The 20092-nt window shown below is 41.1% G+C and overlaps 2 protein-coding genes across 38 annotated transcripts in view; one reads left to right on the top strand and one right to left on the bottom strand.

Moving 5' to 3' along the window:
• Positions 1-20092, top strand: part of abcc9 (ATP-binding cassette, sub-family C (CFTR/MRP), member 9) — a 555625-nt gene that overhangs the window by 293125 nt on the left and 242408 nt on the right. The gene's annotated exons all lie outside the window — the stretch shown is intronic.
• celf2 (cugbp, Elav-like family member 2) overlaps positions 2179-20092 on the bottom strand; it is a 321704-nt gene continuing 303790 nt past the window's right edge. For 20 of the 37 annotated variants that reach the window (XM_050036316.1, XM_050036321.1, XM_050036315.1 and 17 more), the window contains 4 exons: positions 16948-17127; positions 14594-14737; positions 10377-10549; positions 2179-8358 (listed from right to left, as the gene is read on the bottom strand). In XM_050036316.1, coding sequence (XP_049892273.1) covers positions 10422-10549; positions 14594-14737; positions 16948-17127 — 452 coding nt within the window. In that variant the 3' untranslated portion in view covers positions 2179-8358; positions 10377-10421. Of the gene's footprint in view, positions 8359-10376; positions 10550-14593; positions 14738-16947; positions 17146-20092 lie in introns of all 37 variants that reach the window. The other 17 variants (XM_050036317.1, XM_050036312.1, XM_050036313.1 and 14 more) reach the window with 1 other exon arrangement.

Raw genomic sequence — 20092 nt, 5'->3', positions numbered from 1 at the left:
GAGAAAACTCTTATGTCCCTCATACATGACTGTAAATTCTACGAGTGACTGACCATTGTATAGGACCCAGTCAAACTTGAAACAAATCGGCTATCGGTTTAATGACGATAAGCCTCTGGAAGCGAGGGCTAAAATTTCGGGCTAATCCAGATGTAGCTAATATAAGAGCCGGGACTTCCTCTTACGTGTCCCAGTCATTTCGGCTAATCTCAATAAACAGATATCTGCAGATAAATTTAAAAATAAGTCAGACTTGTCGTCACATGAAAGCTGAAAGTTTCCGAGATTGCCTTTTTCACCAACACATTCCGCCTCTCCACTTGGACTGTTTACCTGCCACTCAAACGCAACTGGTCAATACTACTTGGGCTACTAACGGAAACCAGAACATTTGCCACACCAAAATCTTGCCCCTTGGGTCGTCATTGTGTTTTTGGTTGTGCTAACTCCTAGGTCATCATAGTAGAGCGCCCACCCTCTCTCTGGCCCTTCCTTAGCTCTGTCAGCACTGTTGTTCTATTGGCTACCTAGACAAGTCCCTCCCAAGCAAATTCATTATATTTTTGAGGGTTTACCATTCTATTATTAGTAGCTACTTATTTGATCTTTTTTACCACTTCTGTCTTTTACCATGTGGCTCAGGTAGATGCTTTGCTGTTTCGTTGTATTTATACAACGGCAAAAATATTGAATAATAAAAAAATAATTGAACTTCCTGTTTTTACAGGAAATGCACATATATGCAGAATCACATAGCACTTAGCTAGGGAACAACAACGGGACACTGTCGTGAATAAATGAGAGTAAATGTAGCAATAATGCACTTTATAATTCATAACACATGAAGACGTGATTCACTTTACATGTAAGGAAATGTAGCCTTCCCATTACCCTTATCGTGACCATAACCGCCTCTCTTTTAACGTAAAACTCTAAAGCTAGCTAATCATTAAGTTAGCATTAACATAACTTATGACATGTAGCCTTCCCATTACCCTTATCCTGACCATAACCGCCTCTCTTTTAACGTAATACTCTAAAGCTAGCTAATCATTAAGTTAGCATCGACATAACTTACGACATGTAGCCTTCCCATTACCCTTATCCTAACCATAACCCCCTCTCTTTTAACGTAATACTCTAAAGCTAGCTAATCATTAAGTTAGCATCGGCATAACTTACGACACGTAGCCTTTCCATTACCCTTACCTTGACCTTAACTGCCTTTCTTTTAATGTAATACTTCATAGCTAGCTAATCGCTAAGTTAGCATTAGCATCAGTAACAAACGTAGCCTTCCCATTACCCTTACTTAACCATAACCGCCTCTCTTTTAGCATAATACTTCATAGCAAGCTAATCGCTAAGTTAACATCTGCATAAGTAACAAAATGCAGCCTTTCCATTACACTTATCCTAACCTTAGCCACTTCTCTTTTAACGTAATATTTCATAGCTAGCTGATCACTAAGTTACCATTAGCATACAAGATGTAGCCCTCCAATTACACGTACCCTAACCTCAACCGCCTGTCTTTAAGTGCAATACTTCATAGCTAATTAAACGCTAACTTAGCGCTTTTGTCGGGACTTTTGCTTCCGGGCCAAGGAGCAAAGGGGGCTGATTGTGGACTGGTGTGTGGGTATGGTGGGCGGGTCATGTAGCTAGAGGGTGGGTCACGTAGCTGCCATAGCTGCAGTTACAGCTATTTGGGTGTTCCTCGGTACAGGTACAGATCTAAATCTTGTTAAAAGCATATTTCCCAAAATGGCAAAATATTCCTCCAAGTTAAGAAACAAACAAAAAATAACATTAATCTTGTCTGCACCCAGCTAATGTGCTTACGTTACATTTTGGTTGAGGACCTACTTTTTTGACATATTTCTCGACTGTCACGCGGCGACTTGGGCTACACAGTAATATACATACAAACACTTCGATGTATATTTACTATGTTTAGTGAGAACAGCATAGTGAGTTGTCACTGGGGATGGAGTCAACTTTACTATGTGGTAAAAAAACAAAAATGTGAAGACGAGGGGAGAGGAAAGAAATGAGAGAGGAGAGTATGAAAGAAGGGAGAAAGGAGAGAAACGGGGGCGAATGGCGGGGGGAGAGGTCGTGAAACAGTACAACATCAGACAGCCACTGGAACATAACAACACAGAGAGAGACAAGTATTAGGAAAAATGGTTTAATATAGGAGACAGAAGCAAAAAACTGCATCACACAAGAACATACGTTTACAAAAATAATTCTGACTGCTTCAGCTACACAGTTAGTTCACAGAGAAGGACAGAGAAACCGGAAAAATCTAAACAGCTAAAAGCAAAAAAGTTTCTAATTAGTTGATCTCTTTATTAAACTAATACATTAATCCACTGAAGGTGACTAAATATTTCTATTCCTTCTTTTTCTATAATTGTCTTATCGTGTAGACGGCACAATACAGAAGTCAAATGAAACTTACCGCTGTTGTATAGACAAACTTGCTAGAACTATTTAAAAAGCAAAAAATGAAAGATCTGACACTCACCTACCCTCTGTTTTCGGAAAAAATCAAAGAAAGAACGAAAGGAAGGCAGAAAGAAACACTCAAGTGAGGAAAAAGAAGTGAAAGAAATAAAGCCAAAGATCTCCTAGAAAATCTTATATCAAAAGCCAACTTCCTTGATGCCAGCTAGAAATCATACTCGGGGACCAGTCAGGGTCAGGCCACACCACCAGGCCAGACAGCTTTTTTTCTAAGATTTTTTTGTTGTATCCTTTAATCTCCAGTATAAAAAATTCCACTGGTACAAAATGCATAAGTACAATCAGTTGTAGAAATAGGAAAGCCTGCATTTTTTGTACTTTTTAAATCCCATCCAGTGACAGATTTCGAAGTGTTGTCAAACAAACATACATCACGCTTACAGGATCCACTGAAATGCATTGACTTTGGCTTCTCTCAAGACAATAACTCTGAAACTACTGAAAACCTCTTTGAGAATTAAAAAGAAAACAAAAGAACAACAACAAAATTAAAAAATAAATTTGGATAATTTCTACAGACAACAAGCTTTTTTTTTTTTACGGCACGGAAAGAGAGAACACACAAAACATTTTTCCTCAAAAAACTTGACATAAGCCATAATGCAAAGAAACGACAAGTTCAATTTTTTTTTTCCTTTCAGATTTCATTGTTTGATAAATAGCACTTAAGATAATTAAGAAAGAAGGAGAACAGAGAAGTGAACAGTGACGAGATAGAAAGATTACAACGAGCATCGGCGATGACAGCCCCTGAGGTGAGCCGCTCGACAGGAACTCTGCCCCTACGACCCTCTTGTGCTTCGACATTGAAACAGAGACAAGATGCTTCACGCTGGACCGTGCGACGTCAGGCTGTGTGCAACTCGGTGAGATTTGGCAACATAGTTTTTGGGACACACACACACAGCCGTGTAAAGTAGTGGGCCGTGACTCGACTAGAACAGCACAGATTATGTAGCCTCCACACTTAACGAAGAAAAAGTTACGCGAATTGTGCGAGAGTGAGGTGACGATGTGAAATGTGCAATTCTCGGATACAAAGGTTTTGCAGCGGTTGCGACGTGAAACCTGCACACGTGCTGGTCAGAAAAGTGGTCCGTTAACACTGATTGGACTGGGACCTCCTGCCCAGCTTTCATACAGGTAGTTATGGCTGTTTGTGCAACCCAATCGCCAGAATCAATGTTGGCTTTGTACGTTTTTTTGCAAACCATGGATGTGTTACATTTGTACATATTTATGTAGCAGATACTTTTAAACTTTACGTGTCTTTACATTCCAGTAATGCTGTGGTTAACGTGGTTGGATTTAGGCACAAAAACCACTTGGTTATGTTTCCGAAAAGATCAGGTTTTGGCTTAAAATCCACACCTGGCTGGAAATGCAGCCATGTCTTCGGAAAAAACACCTGCTTTTCATTACACTATCTTTGCTGGAAACTTGGCAATTTCTTGATGTAAAACAACCACTTTTCGTCGCACTAACCCAGCTGGAAATGCAGCCATGTCTTGTTAAAAAACAACCGTTTTTCATCGTAATATAGCGGCTGGCAACACAGTGATGTCTTGATTAAATATAACCACTTTTCGTTGCACTAGCCTGGCTGGAAATGCAGCGATGTCTCAATAACAGCTAACCACTTTTCTTTGCACTATCCAGCCTGCAAATGCAGTGATGTCTAACAAAAACAAAAACTGCTTAACGTTGTACTATCCTGGCTGGAAACGCACTGACGTCTCAATAAAAAAACAACTGCTTGTTGTTTAAAGGCAGCTATGTCTTTTTAAAAAACAACTGCTTTTTGTTGCACTATCCTCACCTGAAAGGCAGTGACATCCTGATTAAAAACAATCTTCGTCGCACTTTCCTGGCTGGAAATGCAGTGATGTCTCCATAAAAAACAACCATTTGTTTTCACACTATTCCAGCTGGAAGCTCAGCTATGTCTTGTTAAAAAACAACCGCTTTTTGTTGCAATACCTGCACTGGAAATGCAGTGAAGTCTCAATCAAAAACAACTGCTTAACATTGCACAATCCCAACTGGAAAGGCAGTGATGTCTCAGTGAAAACAACTGCTTGTTGTCGCACTATTCCAGCTGGAAACGCAGCTGTGTCTTGTTAAAACCCAACCGCTTTTCGGTGGCATATCCCTGCTGGAAATGCAGTGATGTCTTGACAAAAACAACAGCTTATTCTTGTACTTCCCTGGCTGAAAACATAACCATGTCTCATTAAAAAACATCCACTCTTCATGGCACTAACCCCGGGGGAAACACAGCGACTGGTCACTGAACAGCACCCACATCTGAAAATGCAGCAATGACTCACTCACTGGTCTCTAACAGTGGTCTGCAGCTTTGCAGGTGTCTTGCCTGGGTGTCACACCATGCGCCATCCCCTCCAAGTCATGATGACAACGTCAACTCATACATTACTTCACTTTAACAACGCCAACTAAGTAAATGTAACATATCCATGGTTCTCAGAGATGTACAACTCCAACATGTTCTTGTGGCGACTGGGCTGGTTTGTGGCACTGCTCATGTGTGTACTGCATTTAGGAAATAAAGTCTGCTCGCCTCCCTCCATGAGATCACATAAAGTTTGGTATTGGGTTTGGTCTTTGAGAGGATAATGAAAGCTGTATTGCCTTCATCTTGGCTGTGGCTGTTGTTTTGCCTGTGTGGACCTGCGGACGTGACCCTTTCCTTTCCAACCAACAAGCGCTTTATTTCCCCTGTCGCTATTCCAATAAGACGTCTCTGCACACAGCCCTGTTTCTAATAACCCCGGTTAGCCTGGGAGACAACAACCAGACGGAGAGCGGCATCCTTCAAACAGGCGCCTCGTTTCCTCTCCTCCTCCACCGCTGCGAGGACAAACGGCCATTTCAGCCTCTCTGCTCCGTCCGACCGGACGAAATGGCGGAAGAGCAAAACCCAGACTCTGACAAGTGGGAGGTTAACTGTACACAAAAGTGAACCTGGACTTGGCACACATCACTGACTGACTGACTGACTGACAACATCTTCTACTCTTATAATACTGGTACGACGCTCCCTGGTTAAGGCGACTGGTGAGCTTCTGTAGAAAATAATGCTGCCTTTTTTTTTTGCAGACCGTAAACTAGGCTTTCAGGGAGGGGGTGTCGGGGGCAGTTGAAGAGACTGACAACACTGTGCCATGTAAACGGCTCGACTATGAGAATGTCAATAACACACTTTGGCATCTAAACATGATTTTGGCCCATTACACCACAAGACTCACGTATGGAGAAGTCTTACAAAAGAGACGTCAAAGGATAAGTCGAGAAATCAAACGAGTAAAAAAACTTGCTCCGGACCGTCCCGCCTCTCTCCTTTGACTATCTGACGGCGGCGTGTGCTTTTTTTTTTTTTCCCTCAAGAGATCGAGGCTCGTTTGTGAGTGAGCGAGTCTTGCCCTGTGCTTACATCATGAAAGCGAGCGTCTGAGGTGATACACAAAAGTAATGATCCCCGCCGTCTGAGACAAACGGCGCCCGGCTACAACTCAGAGATGTTTTTGAACAAAAGGGATAAGAGGATTTTGGAGAAATAAGGCTTCGCGTATGACTATCACCTCAATTTTTTTCCTCGGCTGAGGAGCGGGACAGCGTGCGAGGGAGACAATCAAAACAATACATGCCGAAGCCTGATGTCTGTGCGCGCCAGATACTAATAGAGAGAACAGGAGTGCAAAGATTTGTGGTAAGGCTTTGATGAATAAAAACGGCTGTACAATGGCTAAAAATATCAGTGCGTGATTCTGGTGTGTGTGTGTTTTTTTTAAAGTGTGTGTGTGCACGCTGGCGGGCGGTAGCGGTTGCTGTAGAGGCTTTCACACTCAGGGGCTCTCATGCACAACAAGAAAGTAAACTGTGAGGTCTGCACGAGAATGTGTGTGTGCGTGTGTGAGTGTGTGCGTGTCCGTGTGTGCGTGTATATAGATATATATATATGACACATGGGCACTTTTTTTTTTTTGTTTGTTTGTTTTGTTTTTTTACATCTTTACAAAGAAAAAAAGCAAACATGACATTTTCAGGCAACAAGACCACAGAATAGCAAGTTAACAAACTCTTTTTTAAATCTATATTTTAAATATGAGGGATCCATACAAAACACTTATAATAAAATACCCATGTTATCAAATAATTTCACAAGAAATACACTGACGCGCTAGGCAGGAAGTACCTTCAGAATTTGGCACTAAACTCCACTGATCTTGTCTTTTTTTCTTTATAAGACATTTTGCTGAACAACAAAACACATCTAAATATTGTTTCCCACGAGAGAAATAAAATAATAATGACATTGATGCTTCACAAGCTGACATTATATATATATAGATATATTTATATTTATATATATTTTTAGGAATTTTATATAGCTAATTAACCAACAAGAAATTTAGCAAATAGGGACTCCTTAAAAATAAAAAAAGAGGAAATAAAAAGAAAAGAAACAACAAAGTAACTATTATAGTAATATGAAAGGCTTTGTCTATTGTTCAAGTAAACTGATTTTTTAGTCTTCTCTTGAAAAACATGAGACATTTAAGACCGTTAGACTTGTGATGAAACCACAACTAAACTCACGAGAAGCACCGACGTTAACGCAGGTTACAGGTATCTTAGTATTTTTTTTTCCTCTATACATTTAAACAGTAGAAAATATAGGTCATTTCATCATGTGCATTTAAACCACGGATTGTCTATCTGTGAGTCAGTTCAGCAAAAGGTGACACAAGTAGGTAGCATTTCTCCCACCCAAACAGGGCAAATGTCTTTTTTTATTTTTACCTTTAAACTACTCTAGAAAAAAGTGGTTCTATATATAGACTTTGAATGAGAAACAGAGCCACTTAAAATGGCCTTATCAAAAAACTTTACACTGCCTGAAAAATGTAAAAACCATTGGAGAGCTCTGAGAGAGTCTAATATTGATCAGACAGTTTTTATTCAAAACTGTTTGGAAGTAGTCTTATTTTTCAGAGAAACTGGCGCGGACTGCTTCTGGCCCGCGCTCTTGTGTGTGTGTGTGTGTGCGTGTGTGCGTGTGTGTGTGTGTGTGTATGTGTGCGTGTGGTTTTTTTGTTCGCCGGCGCCAGAAGCAAGATGACGTGCCAATTCCTGTAGTGAACTTTCAAGTTTACTTTAAATGAAGAAGAAAAGAAAAAACATAAAGAAGAAAAAAGAAGAAGAAGGAAAAAAAAATGCAGGAAAACATACTGAATGGAAATCACTTTGCCACAGGTTTGTCTGTTTTTTTTTCTCCAAAAAAGAACATTTGTATTTCCATAAAAATCTCAGTCTCTTTTTTTTGTGTTTGTTTTTCATATGAATGCAGCTTTTATATCTTTTTCACATTGATTTGAATTTTTCTCTACCCACCCCATCCTTTGTCGCCTCCCTCCCTCCCTGAAACCCTCCCGGAAAACAGATCCAAATGAGGTCACATGCAAAACAAAAAAAACAAAAAACAAAAAAATAAGAAAAAAAAAAACACAAAAAGAAAGAAAAATCATAAAAGTCCAAAAAAGCTAAAAGTTCAAAAGTTCAGTAGGCGGCGAAGGAGGAGGAAGAGGAGGAGGAAGAGGAGGAGAACCAGGTTATGATCAGGTGAGCTCGGAAAGACATCAGAAAAAACAATGACGGGGGAGGAGGAGGACGATGACACTTTTTTTTTTTTGGTGGGGATTTTTTGTTTTGTTTTTGTTTATAAAGTTTTTTTTGTTTGTTTGGACGCCACGGAGACATGCTAGGCAAACGATGAGCTAACAGGCATGGAGATGGGTTGTTCTAAAAGGGGGAAAGAAAAAACAGGGGAGAGGAGAGAGTTACACACAGAGAGCCAGAGCACCACACCACTACAGCATTACTTGTTTTTTTTGTTGTAAAAAATCAGGAGAAACAACAACAACAACAACAAACAACAAACAAACAACAACAATGCAAACCGGCAGAACAGCAACACCACTCACTGAAAAATTTTTAGCTTTTGATTTTTTTTCTTTTTTTTTTTTTGAAATGACATAATGTTATAGGTCTACACTAACAGGCAACGACACACACTCACTCGTTCATACACAAATAACACAGAGCACCCAAAAGCTTTATCCATCACGTCCCAGATGGATTTTGTCATTTGGGAGAAAAATAGTCATATTTTTTCGGGAGAAGGGAGGGGAGGCTTTTCATTTCTGTCTTTTTTAAATTTTTTAAAATGTCAAAAATCTTTGGAAGGGTTGGGGGTGGGTGGGGGGAGGGGCTACGAACAAACAAAAAAAAACGCAAACACTCAAACAAAAAATAAAATAAAATAAAAAATAAAATAAATAAAAAAACGCGAGGAAAAAAAGGTGAAGTGAAGAAGTAGTCCCACTGACGGATGGAGGGAGGGAGAGAGCGGTGAGGAGAAGAGAGAGAAGTGGATGGATGGACGGCAAACGGATGGACAGCACAGAGAAGTGTGTGGCGGAGTCAAAATGACACAGGGAGGGCGGAGAGGGGGGGTTGCGGTTTTCGAATGGCGGCGGAGTGTGCTGTGATTGTGGTTTTTCTGCACTGAAAAAACATGGAAAACACCGGAGAACCCAAAATTCCACGAGACTTCTCCACAAGGGTCTACTTTAATGATGCTGTATACTTTATAGGAGTCCAATAACTTAACGATAGGCAATAAATAAAATCCTTTTTTTTTTCATCTGAGGCAGTAAAAATGTTGTATAAAAATAGAACTGCTTTTTTTACAAATAAAATTTACAGGCCTGTGGCTTTCTGTACTTTGAGTTATTTTTTTTTTTAAATCTTTCAACAAACATCAAGTATTCTCAGTTACCACCTTAAACCCATAAACTCTTTTATTATTAGAATTATCATTATAGCCTTCATCAAATTCTGGATGTTGTTTTGAAAATGTTCTACACGCTGTAATATCCCTTTCACAACAAAGACCAATGTGATCTGACCCAGAAAAGTAGTTACTAATTATTTTTTCTTTCATCTTCTGAGAAATAAAAAACTGTTTTTTATTTTCACATAAATAATAAGACGTAGCTGGAGTGTGTTGTTGTCTTTTTTTTTATCTTCTTGTGGTGGTGGAGTGTAACTGTGACTATAATGTAAAGAGGCCACTAACGTTTTGCAGCCTTTGCTCCCGGGTTGCCAGCAGGCATAGAGAGGGTTTCGGAGAAGCAGCGGCGGCCTGCAACCAACACCGCGGAGGTCAAAGGTCGAAATGTGCATATCGGCGTGCGCGTCAAAAAAACGTGAACCCTTCGCCAGGCCTCGGGTTCACAACGAGAGAGAGAGGAAAAAAAAATTAAAAAATCATCATGGCTCCGTCTTTGTCTGTACCTCGGTTCTGACTGTAACTAGTCCTCAAAAATGTATAAATAATCACTGAGAAATTAAAAAAAACTTTTAAACAAACGTTAAAAAAAAGCTACCCAAGATAGCTACTTCCTTCCATTGTAAAAAAAAAAAAAAAAAGAAAAAAAAAATTGCACAAAGTAATGGCGGTAATGGAAGCGTTCATGTGTGTCAAAAAAAAAAAAATTGTAATAAATAATAATACTTGAAAGCTAACATAAAAATCTTCAAAAAAGCAAGAAAAACAAGAAAAAAATAACAAAAAAACAAGGCGTGTGTGTCTCCCTCAGGGTGGTTGTAGGTCGTCTCCCCCTCCCTCCCACATCCCTCCCTTCAACCCCCCACCCTCCCCCCCAGTCCCTGTGTAGAGAGGTCGTGGCTCGGTTTGCTGTTGTTTTTTTTTTTTTTTTTTTTTTTCATTTTCACCTTTTTGTGGGGGGACTTACCCTAGCAGTGCTAACATGGGGAGCAGATAGACCCTAGTGCTAAGATCAGTACGGTTTGCTGTCGTTCTTGGAGCGCTTCAGCTGCACCTTCAGCCGCTTCATGCCGATCTGGAAGCCGTTCATGGCCTGGATGGCTGCCTGTGCCGACACTGGATTGTCGTAGCTGACGAAGCCTGCGGGGGCACCAGAGAAAAGTTAGTGGAGAAAAAAAAGGGATGGAGAAGAAGCAAGAACATAGAAAACTGTTCCTTTCTTTAACTTGGCATAGAGTGCTCCAGGAACGACATTTTTCTGTAGGCTGATATGGAAGTAGCGTCGCTCTGGTTCCCTCGTCAAAAAGCCTGTGGGATTTTTCCATTGGATTATTGCAGAAAGTAAGCTCAGTGGCAAATAACTGTTTATGATACTTACACGTTTTGTTAAGCAAGATAATCTTTCATGATTTTTGAAGCCTGAATACAATCGCAAGAAATGAAAAGCTAATGTTAGGCAAACAAACTAAACTAAAGTCACACTGTAAAGCCGTGTTTGGCGCAGCTTGGAGTGACGTCCTGTAGTCTTACTTAGCCATATTAGCAACAGTCTTTTTTTAAGGTACACAGAAGTTTTAAAATTCATGAGTGGGGTATTTACTGACAAATTTTATGTTGTAGAACAAATCGTTAAAGTCTCCTAAGCTTGTGTTAACCACAGACCTTATTTCAAGCATCTAACCAAAAACCTGTTAAAAAACCCATTGACTTTGAGTCGAGGGAGCCATGAATGGTAAAATGCTATCCCATTTCCAGGTTATGGGACTCATTCATGGGGCACTCCATAAAAATCATTTTTCCAATTGGCAAAAAGTGCTTCAGGGATGACATTGTCTGTAGGCCAATGCGGAAGTTAGCGTCCCCCTGGTTCCCTCATCAAAAAGCCAATGGGATTTTTCCATTGGATTTTGGATTATTGACGAAAATATGCTCTCTATCATAGAAAACAACGTAAAAATTATCTTGAGCTTGTGTTACCCACAGACCTTATATCAGGCATCTAAGCAAAAACCCACTGACATCACGACGAGGGAGTCAGGAGCGCAAAAATGCTAACTCATTTCCGTGTTTTAGGGTTCATTCCTTGGGCACTCTATCAAACTTGCAACAGGGAGCGTTTTAAAACATTAAATTATTGTTGAACTAGTACAGATTCGATGGTATAATTTTAATTTAGAGTGTCTGCTATACCTAGCTAATCACTAATGCTTGCAAGCTAGCTAGCTACATAGGGCTGTGTTCCCGCCATATTGGACAGACAATTATTATGCTAAGAGGCTTAACAGACCAAAAGAAATACTTGGGTGGCTACATGCTACAAAGCCATCATCTCCAGGAGTTACATCTTAATAAAATCCAAAATTAGCAGTATTACAATGGATACAATGGATTGAAAAGGACTGTGAAAGCTGCTAACCTGTTAGCTAAAATAGCTAGCATGTAGGCTACCCTCGCTAGCCTTTGAGGACAGCCTGCTTACTAACCTGTTGGCTAATATGGCTAGCAAGCAGCCTGTCCCCTGGCCGTTAAGGAAAGCCTACTTGCTAACCTGTTGGTTAATATAACAAGCAAGCAGGCTGCCCTTGCTAGCCGGTGATGACAGCCTGCTTGCTAACCTGTTGGCTAATACAGCTAGCAAAGCATGTAGAGACACGAGTGGGATAGTAAAAGCTGCTGACCTGTTAGCTAATATAGCTAGCAAGCAGACTGTACTTGCTAGCCTGTGACGACAGTTTGCTTGCTAACCTTTCGGCTAATATTGCCATCAAGCAGGCTGTCCTCTCTAGCCTCTAAGGAAAGCCTACTTGCTAACCTGTTGGCTAATGTGGCTAGCAAGCGGGCTGCTCTTGCTAACCTGTGGTTTAGACGACTGGTCGCCTCTATCTCACCAGTTGTAATTCTTATGTTAGCATCTCTCCTCACTGTTTCCTGTCTGACATTAAATATTCAGCTCTACAACATGTTTTCATGCCTTGTCTCTTTATTTTGTGCCATAAAGTTGAGCAGCATATCTCCCTCCACTCAATATAAAATACAGGTGGAACCGAAAAGCATCTGCACGATGTGTTTTTGTTTATTTACAGCAACTATACTCAATTCAAAATTAATGTGTAACAATAAGCCGAGTTAAAATACTACGAGAGGCTCCCTCACCATGTTTCTGTGTCTTGAGATCTGATTTATCTGGTTTACATCTACATTTAAACACACCCCTGGTACATGATAAGAAAAGATTAAAATTTAATGACTCCCGAAGGAGAGCTGTGTTGTTGCATCAAGGAAATAATGAAAGAATAAGGCTAAGTAAAATGGAGTATACATAAAGCAAACAGGGGTTGCAGTGACAATTGAACACTAAGAAGTCTAAAAATAACTACAGCGTAAAAACAGTAAAACTACAAACGGCTCCAAAAACATTACACCACCAACATTTTGACCAGCAGCTTCACAAAGGCCACTGCTGGTCAAAATGTCAAAATAAAGGTTTTGGAGCCGACAGTGAAGCCATGTTGTGTTTTATTTTTTCGCTGTCTCTCACAAAGTCATCTTCGTGCACACTTCACTTCCTCTCGTAATATCCGCAACCTCTAAAACTGACAGTAAACTCCTCGTCTCGCTTGTCTCACATCCATCTTCACGATCCGTTTTTTCTCTGACAAGTATCACTGCTGTTTGTTTGTGTGCTGTTCCTTCCCCGGATCCATGCTTGATTTATTTCTGTTTCCCTGAGTTGTTACATGAGGAGTGGAGATGCATTATATTTAGGTTTTGTCAACACGGACAAATGCTAGGCAGCAGGCACATGAAAGTCTGCGGTGCACTTAAATGCATCTCACCCTGGATATGAAGCTTTGTTCACATTGGTCGGGGACAAATTTTAATACCAGGTGGGAAGGGGTCACTTGTTGTCTCCGTTCATGGCCAACAAGGCCTGTACCATTTTAACAGCTTTCATAAATGTTGCTGAGGTTTGATATCTCAGCCAAAATTCTGCCTGAATTTGAAGGACACAAGTGGTGTGTCCTCTGCAGCCCTCAACATCTCACAACACATTTTGAATACATCATTTCCCTGGAGAATTCAATTGATCACTGTCTATGTTTGGAAATATCACAGGGAGATGCATGAAAATGTTCACCAGGTATTGGTAGAGGTCAAGTACGGAAGCCAAGAACGGCCATGCTCGAAATGTCTTTTAAATGCCATTATCTCAAGATAACAGAGACATTGTTTCTCATGATAATAAGTTCATCGATGTTGTTTTTCCAGAAAACACAGGGCTGATATCCCAAGACGAGGTAATTTATTAGAAGAAAACAACTTTTCAATAACAGTAAAGTCTGATTTGTACTTCTGTGTCGAATCAACGCTGTGCCAACGTTGACGTATAGCCTACACAGTAGCCTGAAGTGCACGTCCCTAGAACTGTAACTATACGTCACAGTGACGCAGACCTCCTGTCTGTTTCTGTAAGCTGAAACCATTTCCCTCAGTGGAAATAAAGCTTATATTTACTTTAATTTCACAGATAAGAAACAATAAATTGTGAAGACAATAAAGCCTCCACAAAAATAGCATTTTAAGTCTCTCTGCTAGCTGCTAGGCTAATTTATACAATGTAAAATGCCATAGGCTTGTGCTAATAACGTCAGCATGTTGTATTTGTGGGGAAAATGTGTCCAGATAAAGACAAGTGTTTGTCTGTGAATGCTGCGAGTTATAGTGAAGCTGATTTGTGTACTTGTGTTTAAAAACTGTCTCTATTAAGCCATGTTTAATGTGTGTTTAATGTGTGTGTGTTTTTAACTTTACAGCACTTCACAGAAACCCCGCTGCCAACTAGTGTTTTGGAAGTGTAACTGCAGAGTGACACAGACACACTACCACAGAAGTATAACTGCTCACAGCAGCGTAGACTCTGCATAGACACAAGTATAAATCTGCATAAGGGGGACAAATATCTGAGACAGTAATCTGAGTTGTGTTAGTTGTACTGAGTGTATGAGGAGGGGTTATTGATTACCAGAGGAATTTTCTAAAAAAATATTAGTAGTGTTACTGAATTCTGCACCACAGAAAAATCCTGCAGAGGTTTCAGCCCCTGAACTGGGACACAGCGAGTAAAGAAACAGATAACTGTAGGCATGTGTGTGTGTTCCCCTGATGCCTGCACTGCTGCCGTACCGAAGCACTTGCTAAGGTTTGTCTGTTTGTCGATGAAGACTTTGGCAGAGACCACGTTTCCGAAAGGCATGAACATCTGCAGTATGTCCTGGTCTCCAAACTCCTGGGGCAGGTGGTAGATGAACAGGTTGGCACCTTCGGGACCTGGCGGGACGAGATGCAGAGCGGGTGTGAGGTCACAGCGGATTTTCATTTGAGCAAAGAGGGAGCGCTCGCATTGTGGCAAGTGCTGTGCTGTCGTCATAGGAACGGAGCTGGAGCACACTGCTTAGCACAATATCTCATGACCTTGAGTTTGTTATTGCTTTTAAACAACATTCTCCAATTGTATTTAACATTAAACCAAGATGAGTGCTTTCGGTTTTCATTTAATAACAATATTTTCGCTGTCCATGAACAAAAGTACTTTTTCTGTTCTCTTGCTTTTGATTCGTTCATTCTTTCAGCAGCATGCCGTCTCTCTTAAGAGGGGTCAGAGGTCACCCCCCGTCCTTCTATCGCACGTCCTAATCCTAATAGGTCACATCTCTCCGAATCATTAAATATGCTCTCGGCTGCTAAATGAAGCTGGGAGGGAGCCACATATCTGTCACATCTTTGTCTCCCTGGAGGGTTTTGAACTCCTGGATGGACTGTCAAAGAAAGAAAGCATCTTTACAAATGGATCTTTGTTAGAAGCAGAGATGAGAAGTGGACAAACAAACATGGCTCTATTTGTTTTACGAGACATTTCATCATCTGCTTTGTATTCAGCGGCCGTGTTGAAAGCTTTTGGGAACATTTTACTTCAGTCGCCAGGTTCTGTATGAAGGTAGCACTTTGCAACAGCACTGATGTGCAGTCTGATCAAATTTAGATTCATTTTTTCCACAATATAATACAATTATCTATAAAAATCAGCAACAAAAATACTTAGAGGTGTTATTAAACACAACTGTATCAGAGGGACTCCTTTACTTATTCATACTTACTGTACATTTTACATTTTGTGCGACTAAAGTAACATCACGTGGATTCAAAATAAAACTGGAAGTAATTGTGAACTCCTCTATTTTTTGGGAAAATGTCTGGTTGATTTAATGGCTGAAACACAGGCATAAAAATTGCTTTGATCCAGGTATATTTGCACAAATGTCTTCTGTAAAAGGGTATTAGAGCAGAGGTTATACTGCTTTGAATACATGTAAAAGCCCAACAAGGGACAAGAGTTGAAAATTAGAAATAGCTATAAACTCTCTGTGCAACATATCAGTCCCATACGATGTCCCTGTCAGATAAAAACAAATAAAATAAAACAAATAAATATATAAAATTCAGATATCTATACGGTATGTGTTCAAGATATGAAAGCACATTATTTTCAGGACTGGAAAAAAAAAATCAGTAAATTTATGTGTTTAGTTTTTAAATGATTAAAAAAAAAGGTTAAAATTGGATAAACACACAAAGTCCCCAATTTCAGCAAAAGCCTTCCATAGATAAGTCTTTTTTCTACGTAATTATAAGCTCATTTGCGTTTTTTATCTTCAAATAATTTCCAATTACTACATACATTTTCTAAGCCGTTCTCGTCAAAACAAGTTAATTAAAAAAAACACATTATTTTCAATAATTTACGTCTTTTTGCAGCAGGAAACAACTTTAAGGTGCATGGCGACAAAAAATCCAGGTGATTTGGGGCCCTGAATCCATTTGAATTTAAAAAGTATTTGTTTATATATGTATTGTACAAAAACTGACTTTGACGGATTGTTTGGATCTTTTTAAGTGGGGTTATATGAGGTACTTGTCCATAGTCAGTGTATTACCTATAGTGGTGGTTGGCATTCTCCCAGTTTGGAGAAGCAGACAGGAGTACCGTCACAGACATAGGTGTAGAGACATGTCCCCCCTCGTGAAATACTCTCAACATCGTGTACTTTTAAACTGTTATAGATTTAGATTTAGATAGAAAGTTCGTTTGCCCCCTAAGTGCGGACCAAGACCTGACTCGGAACGAACTCTGGTGCGGTTGGTTTGTGGTGAGAAGGTGTTCAGACCTGGATCTGATCCAAACTGGGGGTGTGCTGACTGACATTTACTGTATATAATACACTCTCTGAATAAGCACCCATACAACCCCACTTCAAAAAATTCAATCAATCTCTTTAAGGGGATCAGTTCATAGCATTTTACCAAGATAATACACCACTACAGTTACTACTTTTAATAAGAAGATCACTCTAGATTTCAGCTGAGAGTTTAAACGTCTCATGCTGTCTCTTTGCTGCTCTACAGAGTAGATCCTTCTGCTCTGAAATCTAACTCCCACTGAGCCGGAGTGATGTGCAGACAGACAGCCCCAGGCTACTGACCCTCCTTCTGGCTGCCGGCGGCCCCTTGCTGCTGCAGCAGGGACTGGCTGTAGAGGGTGGGCAGCGCTGCGGCGGCGTACTGCTGGATCCCTGAGTAAGCCTGCGTCAGCGCGTCCATGGTGCCCGCCGTCCCGTTGGTAAGCCCTGCGCCGCCCAGGCCTCCGTTTAGAGCCGCCATACCTGAGAGCATTTGAGCAACTTTACATAAAACCCAACAATAAAGAAAGAAGAGTGCACTTACTCATTAGCGCTCCCATTGAAGGTTGTGTTTTTACCACACACACTAACACACACACACACACACACACACACACACACAAAACACACAACTGTTACCGAACATCACACATACACACACTGACGTCCACACACTGACGTTCACACACGTCACGTCACACAGAAAGACACATCGATACTGTGACGACACACGAAACACAACAGCTAACACAGGACACACACACACTATTAGTTTAATACAGTTAAGTACAGTATGGGCGTAGCTGATGACAGCCAGAGCTGCACACAGGTGTTCTCCAAATCAGAAGCACGCAGCGACGCATGCACGCACACAAAAACACACTAAGACATAGTAGTTAACACAAAACACCAAGACATGATGTAAAACACCAGAATGATGACATAAAGAGTCCTGTTGGAGCTTTTGTGCCCCAAATCAATACTTTAAATTCTAAATTGATCAACCAAACCCAACAAGGACGATCTAAGGAAAAGATGCTATCCATTTGCATCATGGGTAGTGTAGTAGCCTCCATTTCATGAGGAAGAAGCACAATAAAAGGGACCTTGAAAGAAAATGAAAGAAATCTGAAACGTTGTCGGACACTGGTCTGAGCTGGGTATCGTGCTACGTTATGATTGGCCAGTCTGCGTCTGGAGGCGGGACTTAGCGAAGGGTCAATTCAGTGTGATGAGCTGTTTTATTTGTTGTGTTTATGATGCTATTGTGTAGATTTGTATGTACAATGCGATGTGTGTGGACCCCTGGAAGAATAGCCAGTGCTTATTCTGTTGGGCCAATGGAGGTCCTAATAAAGAAGAAAGGAAGTAACTGATCGAGGCAGCGATAGACCAACAACTCTCATGTTCTGCGAGGTAAAATTACTGTTTTTGTCAATGGAGTCTGGTGCTTTTGAAGAGAGGATAGATGGATATAACAGCTTCAGTCTCCCATTGAAAATATTCTCAATATAGCATACACTTAAACTGAAAATAATTTTTTTAGGAAGCTAAGATACATTTGGTTGCTGGCCCCGTCCACAGCAGTACATCGCTTGGCGGCACTCCTGCCTGCTTCTCCAAACTGTAAGCACACTGTACTGTATACCTCCAGTCTCTTAAGTGGGCGTGGTCGTCTCTCTGCCGCATGTTCCCTACCTCGTTTGGAAGTTTACTAGACGTATTGTGGACTCAAAACAATTCACCACCATATACAGCACAAATTTAATGTTTGTTACTTATTTTGCCGCTCGTTTTTATCTGCTAGCTTAATGTCCGACATCAACCAAGTGTAAGATCACGTCAGTTGTCGCAAGATCTCGCGAGTACGTTGCTAAAACAGAAGCCCTTTTTAGATAGGAATTGTGCAAATTTGCAGGAAAGCCCAATCAGGTTTTTTTCAGCATTGGCAGTATAAAAACAAAATCAAGGAGTGCAGCAAAATGCTGCCTACCTACTTTTGTTTATACAGAATGTGCCTTTTTCGGGGCAAGTGGGGGCGTGAGCAAGTAACATACAGAATGTGCCTTTTTCGGGGCAAGTGGGGGCGTGAGCAAGTAACAAAACGTGTAGCTCAGCGTGTGACGTAAACAGTGACGTGGGAGGGAAGCCGCGGCTGGTCAGTCCTTCGGCGATTCTCTCGTAAGTCGGCCCGTTCTTCACCGTCCCCGTCATCTGACGGTTAATGGCCTCTTCGTTTGCGAGGACAAGGAGGGCGCACAATTCCTTGTCTCCCCAGTTGCTCATCTTTACAGTGTCTGTCAGGTTTGTGTTTCCCTCTTGCTACTAGCTGCTCGCTAATTCCTGCTATCAGCTGTTTCCTGTTTATCTACCACCAGTGGGTCGCACGTGCGGCGTCATCAACAGCTCCTCCCACAAGTCTTCAACAGCCCCTCCCGTGGCGGAAGGGCCCCTTGTTCTTTTTAGACCAAAAAGGGTTCCGCCAATATGTCTACCCTACGAGGCGGAACATTGGGCACCTCGGATCAACTCGCCAATCCGGCTCTGTGCGTCTAAACGCTCGCAGCTTGCCGGCCCAACATTCGCCGAAAATCTGGCAGTGTAAAAGGGGCTAGAGACATGTCTCGAACAAATTTTCTCCTGATTTGTGTGTCGGAAAAAATGCTATTTCAGTGTCTGAACATCTACAAGGGTTGGCACATATGAAAAATGGGTCCAATATATACTTCAGTGACTATGGGGCAAAGGGAACGGTCATAACCTGAACTCACATTCACTTCTCCCGTTGGAATGAATGGAGTCAGGACCGCTGCTAGTTTCCTAAAGTGGCAGGAAGTGGCAAAACCCACGTGACACAGATACAGGAAATGAATCCAAAGAGGGCCGTCTTAGTTTATCAACAATCTCTTGGATGAGAACCTCATACAACCCCACCTCAGAAAGTCGTAACTGTACCTTTAACTTTAGCAATATTGAGTTAATGCGCCTAACAAAACCTTGAAAGCTCAAAAAGAGATTAGTTTTATTTTGCCGTTTGTTATAATGCTTTATGTGAAGGACAGCTGTGTTGCAAAATAATCTATGGTGGTGATTTATCCTCCGAAACAACAGGTGAATTTTTCAAGACAACCTAATAAAATGACACAGAAAGCCTGACGTTTAATGGTTAGTATTGATATGTGAAATCCCATAATGGTCCGTCTTCATGAAACACCTCACATAATCTGTCTGGCTGCTGTGAGTGTAGAGAATTATGTTGCCATACATTCAGAAGTCGAACATCAACAGCGAGGTGTGATGTGCTTTTCCAGCCCGTGACGTCTCACTTTAGGGGCGAAGACAGGCACGTGGAGCGCGGCGGCGGCGGCAGGGAGGGCGGTGGGGGAGTCTGGTTTAAAAAGTGAAGGAACGTAGCAGTAACACTCATTAGCTGCTTGTAACGGCTTAA

Source organism: Epinephelus moara, chromosome 23 (genome assembly GCF_006386435.1).
Source record: "Epinephelus moara isolate mb chromosome 23, YSFRI_EMoa_1.0, whole genome shotgun sequence".
Classification (NCBI taxonomy): domain Eukaryota; kingdom Metazoa; phylum Chordata; class Actinopteri; order Perciformes; family Serranidae; genus Epinephelus; species Epinephelus moara.
The sequence above is the reverse complement of the archived record's forward strand: the minus strand, read 5'-3'. Positions and strand labels throughout refer to the sequence as shown.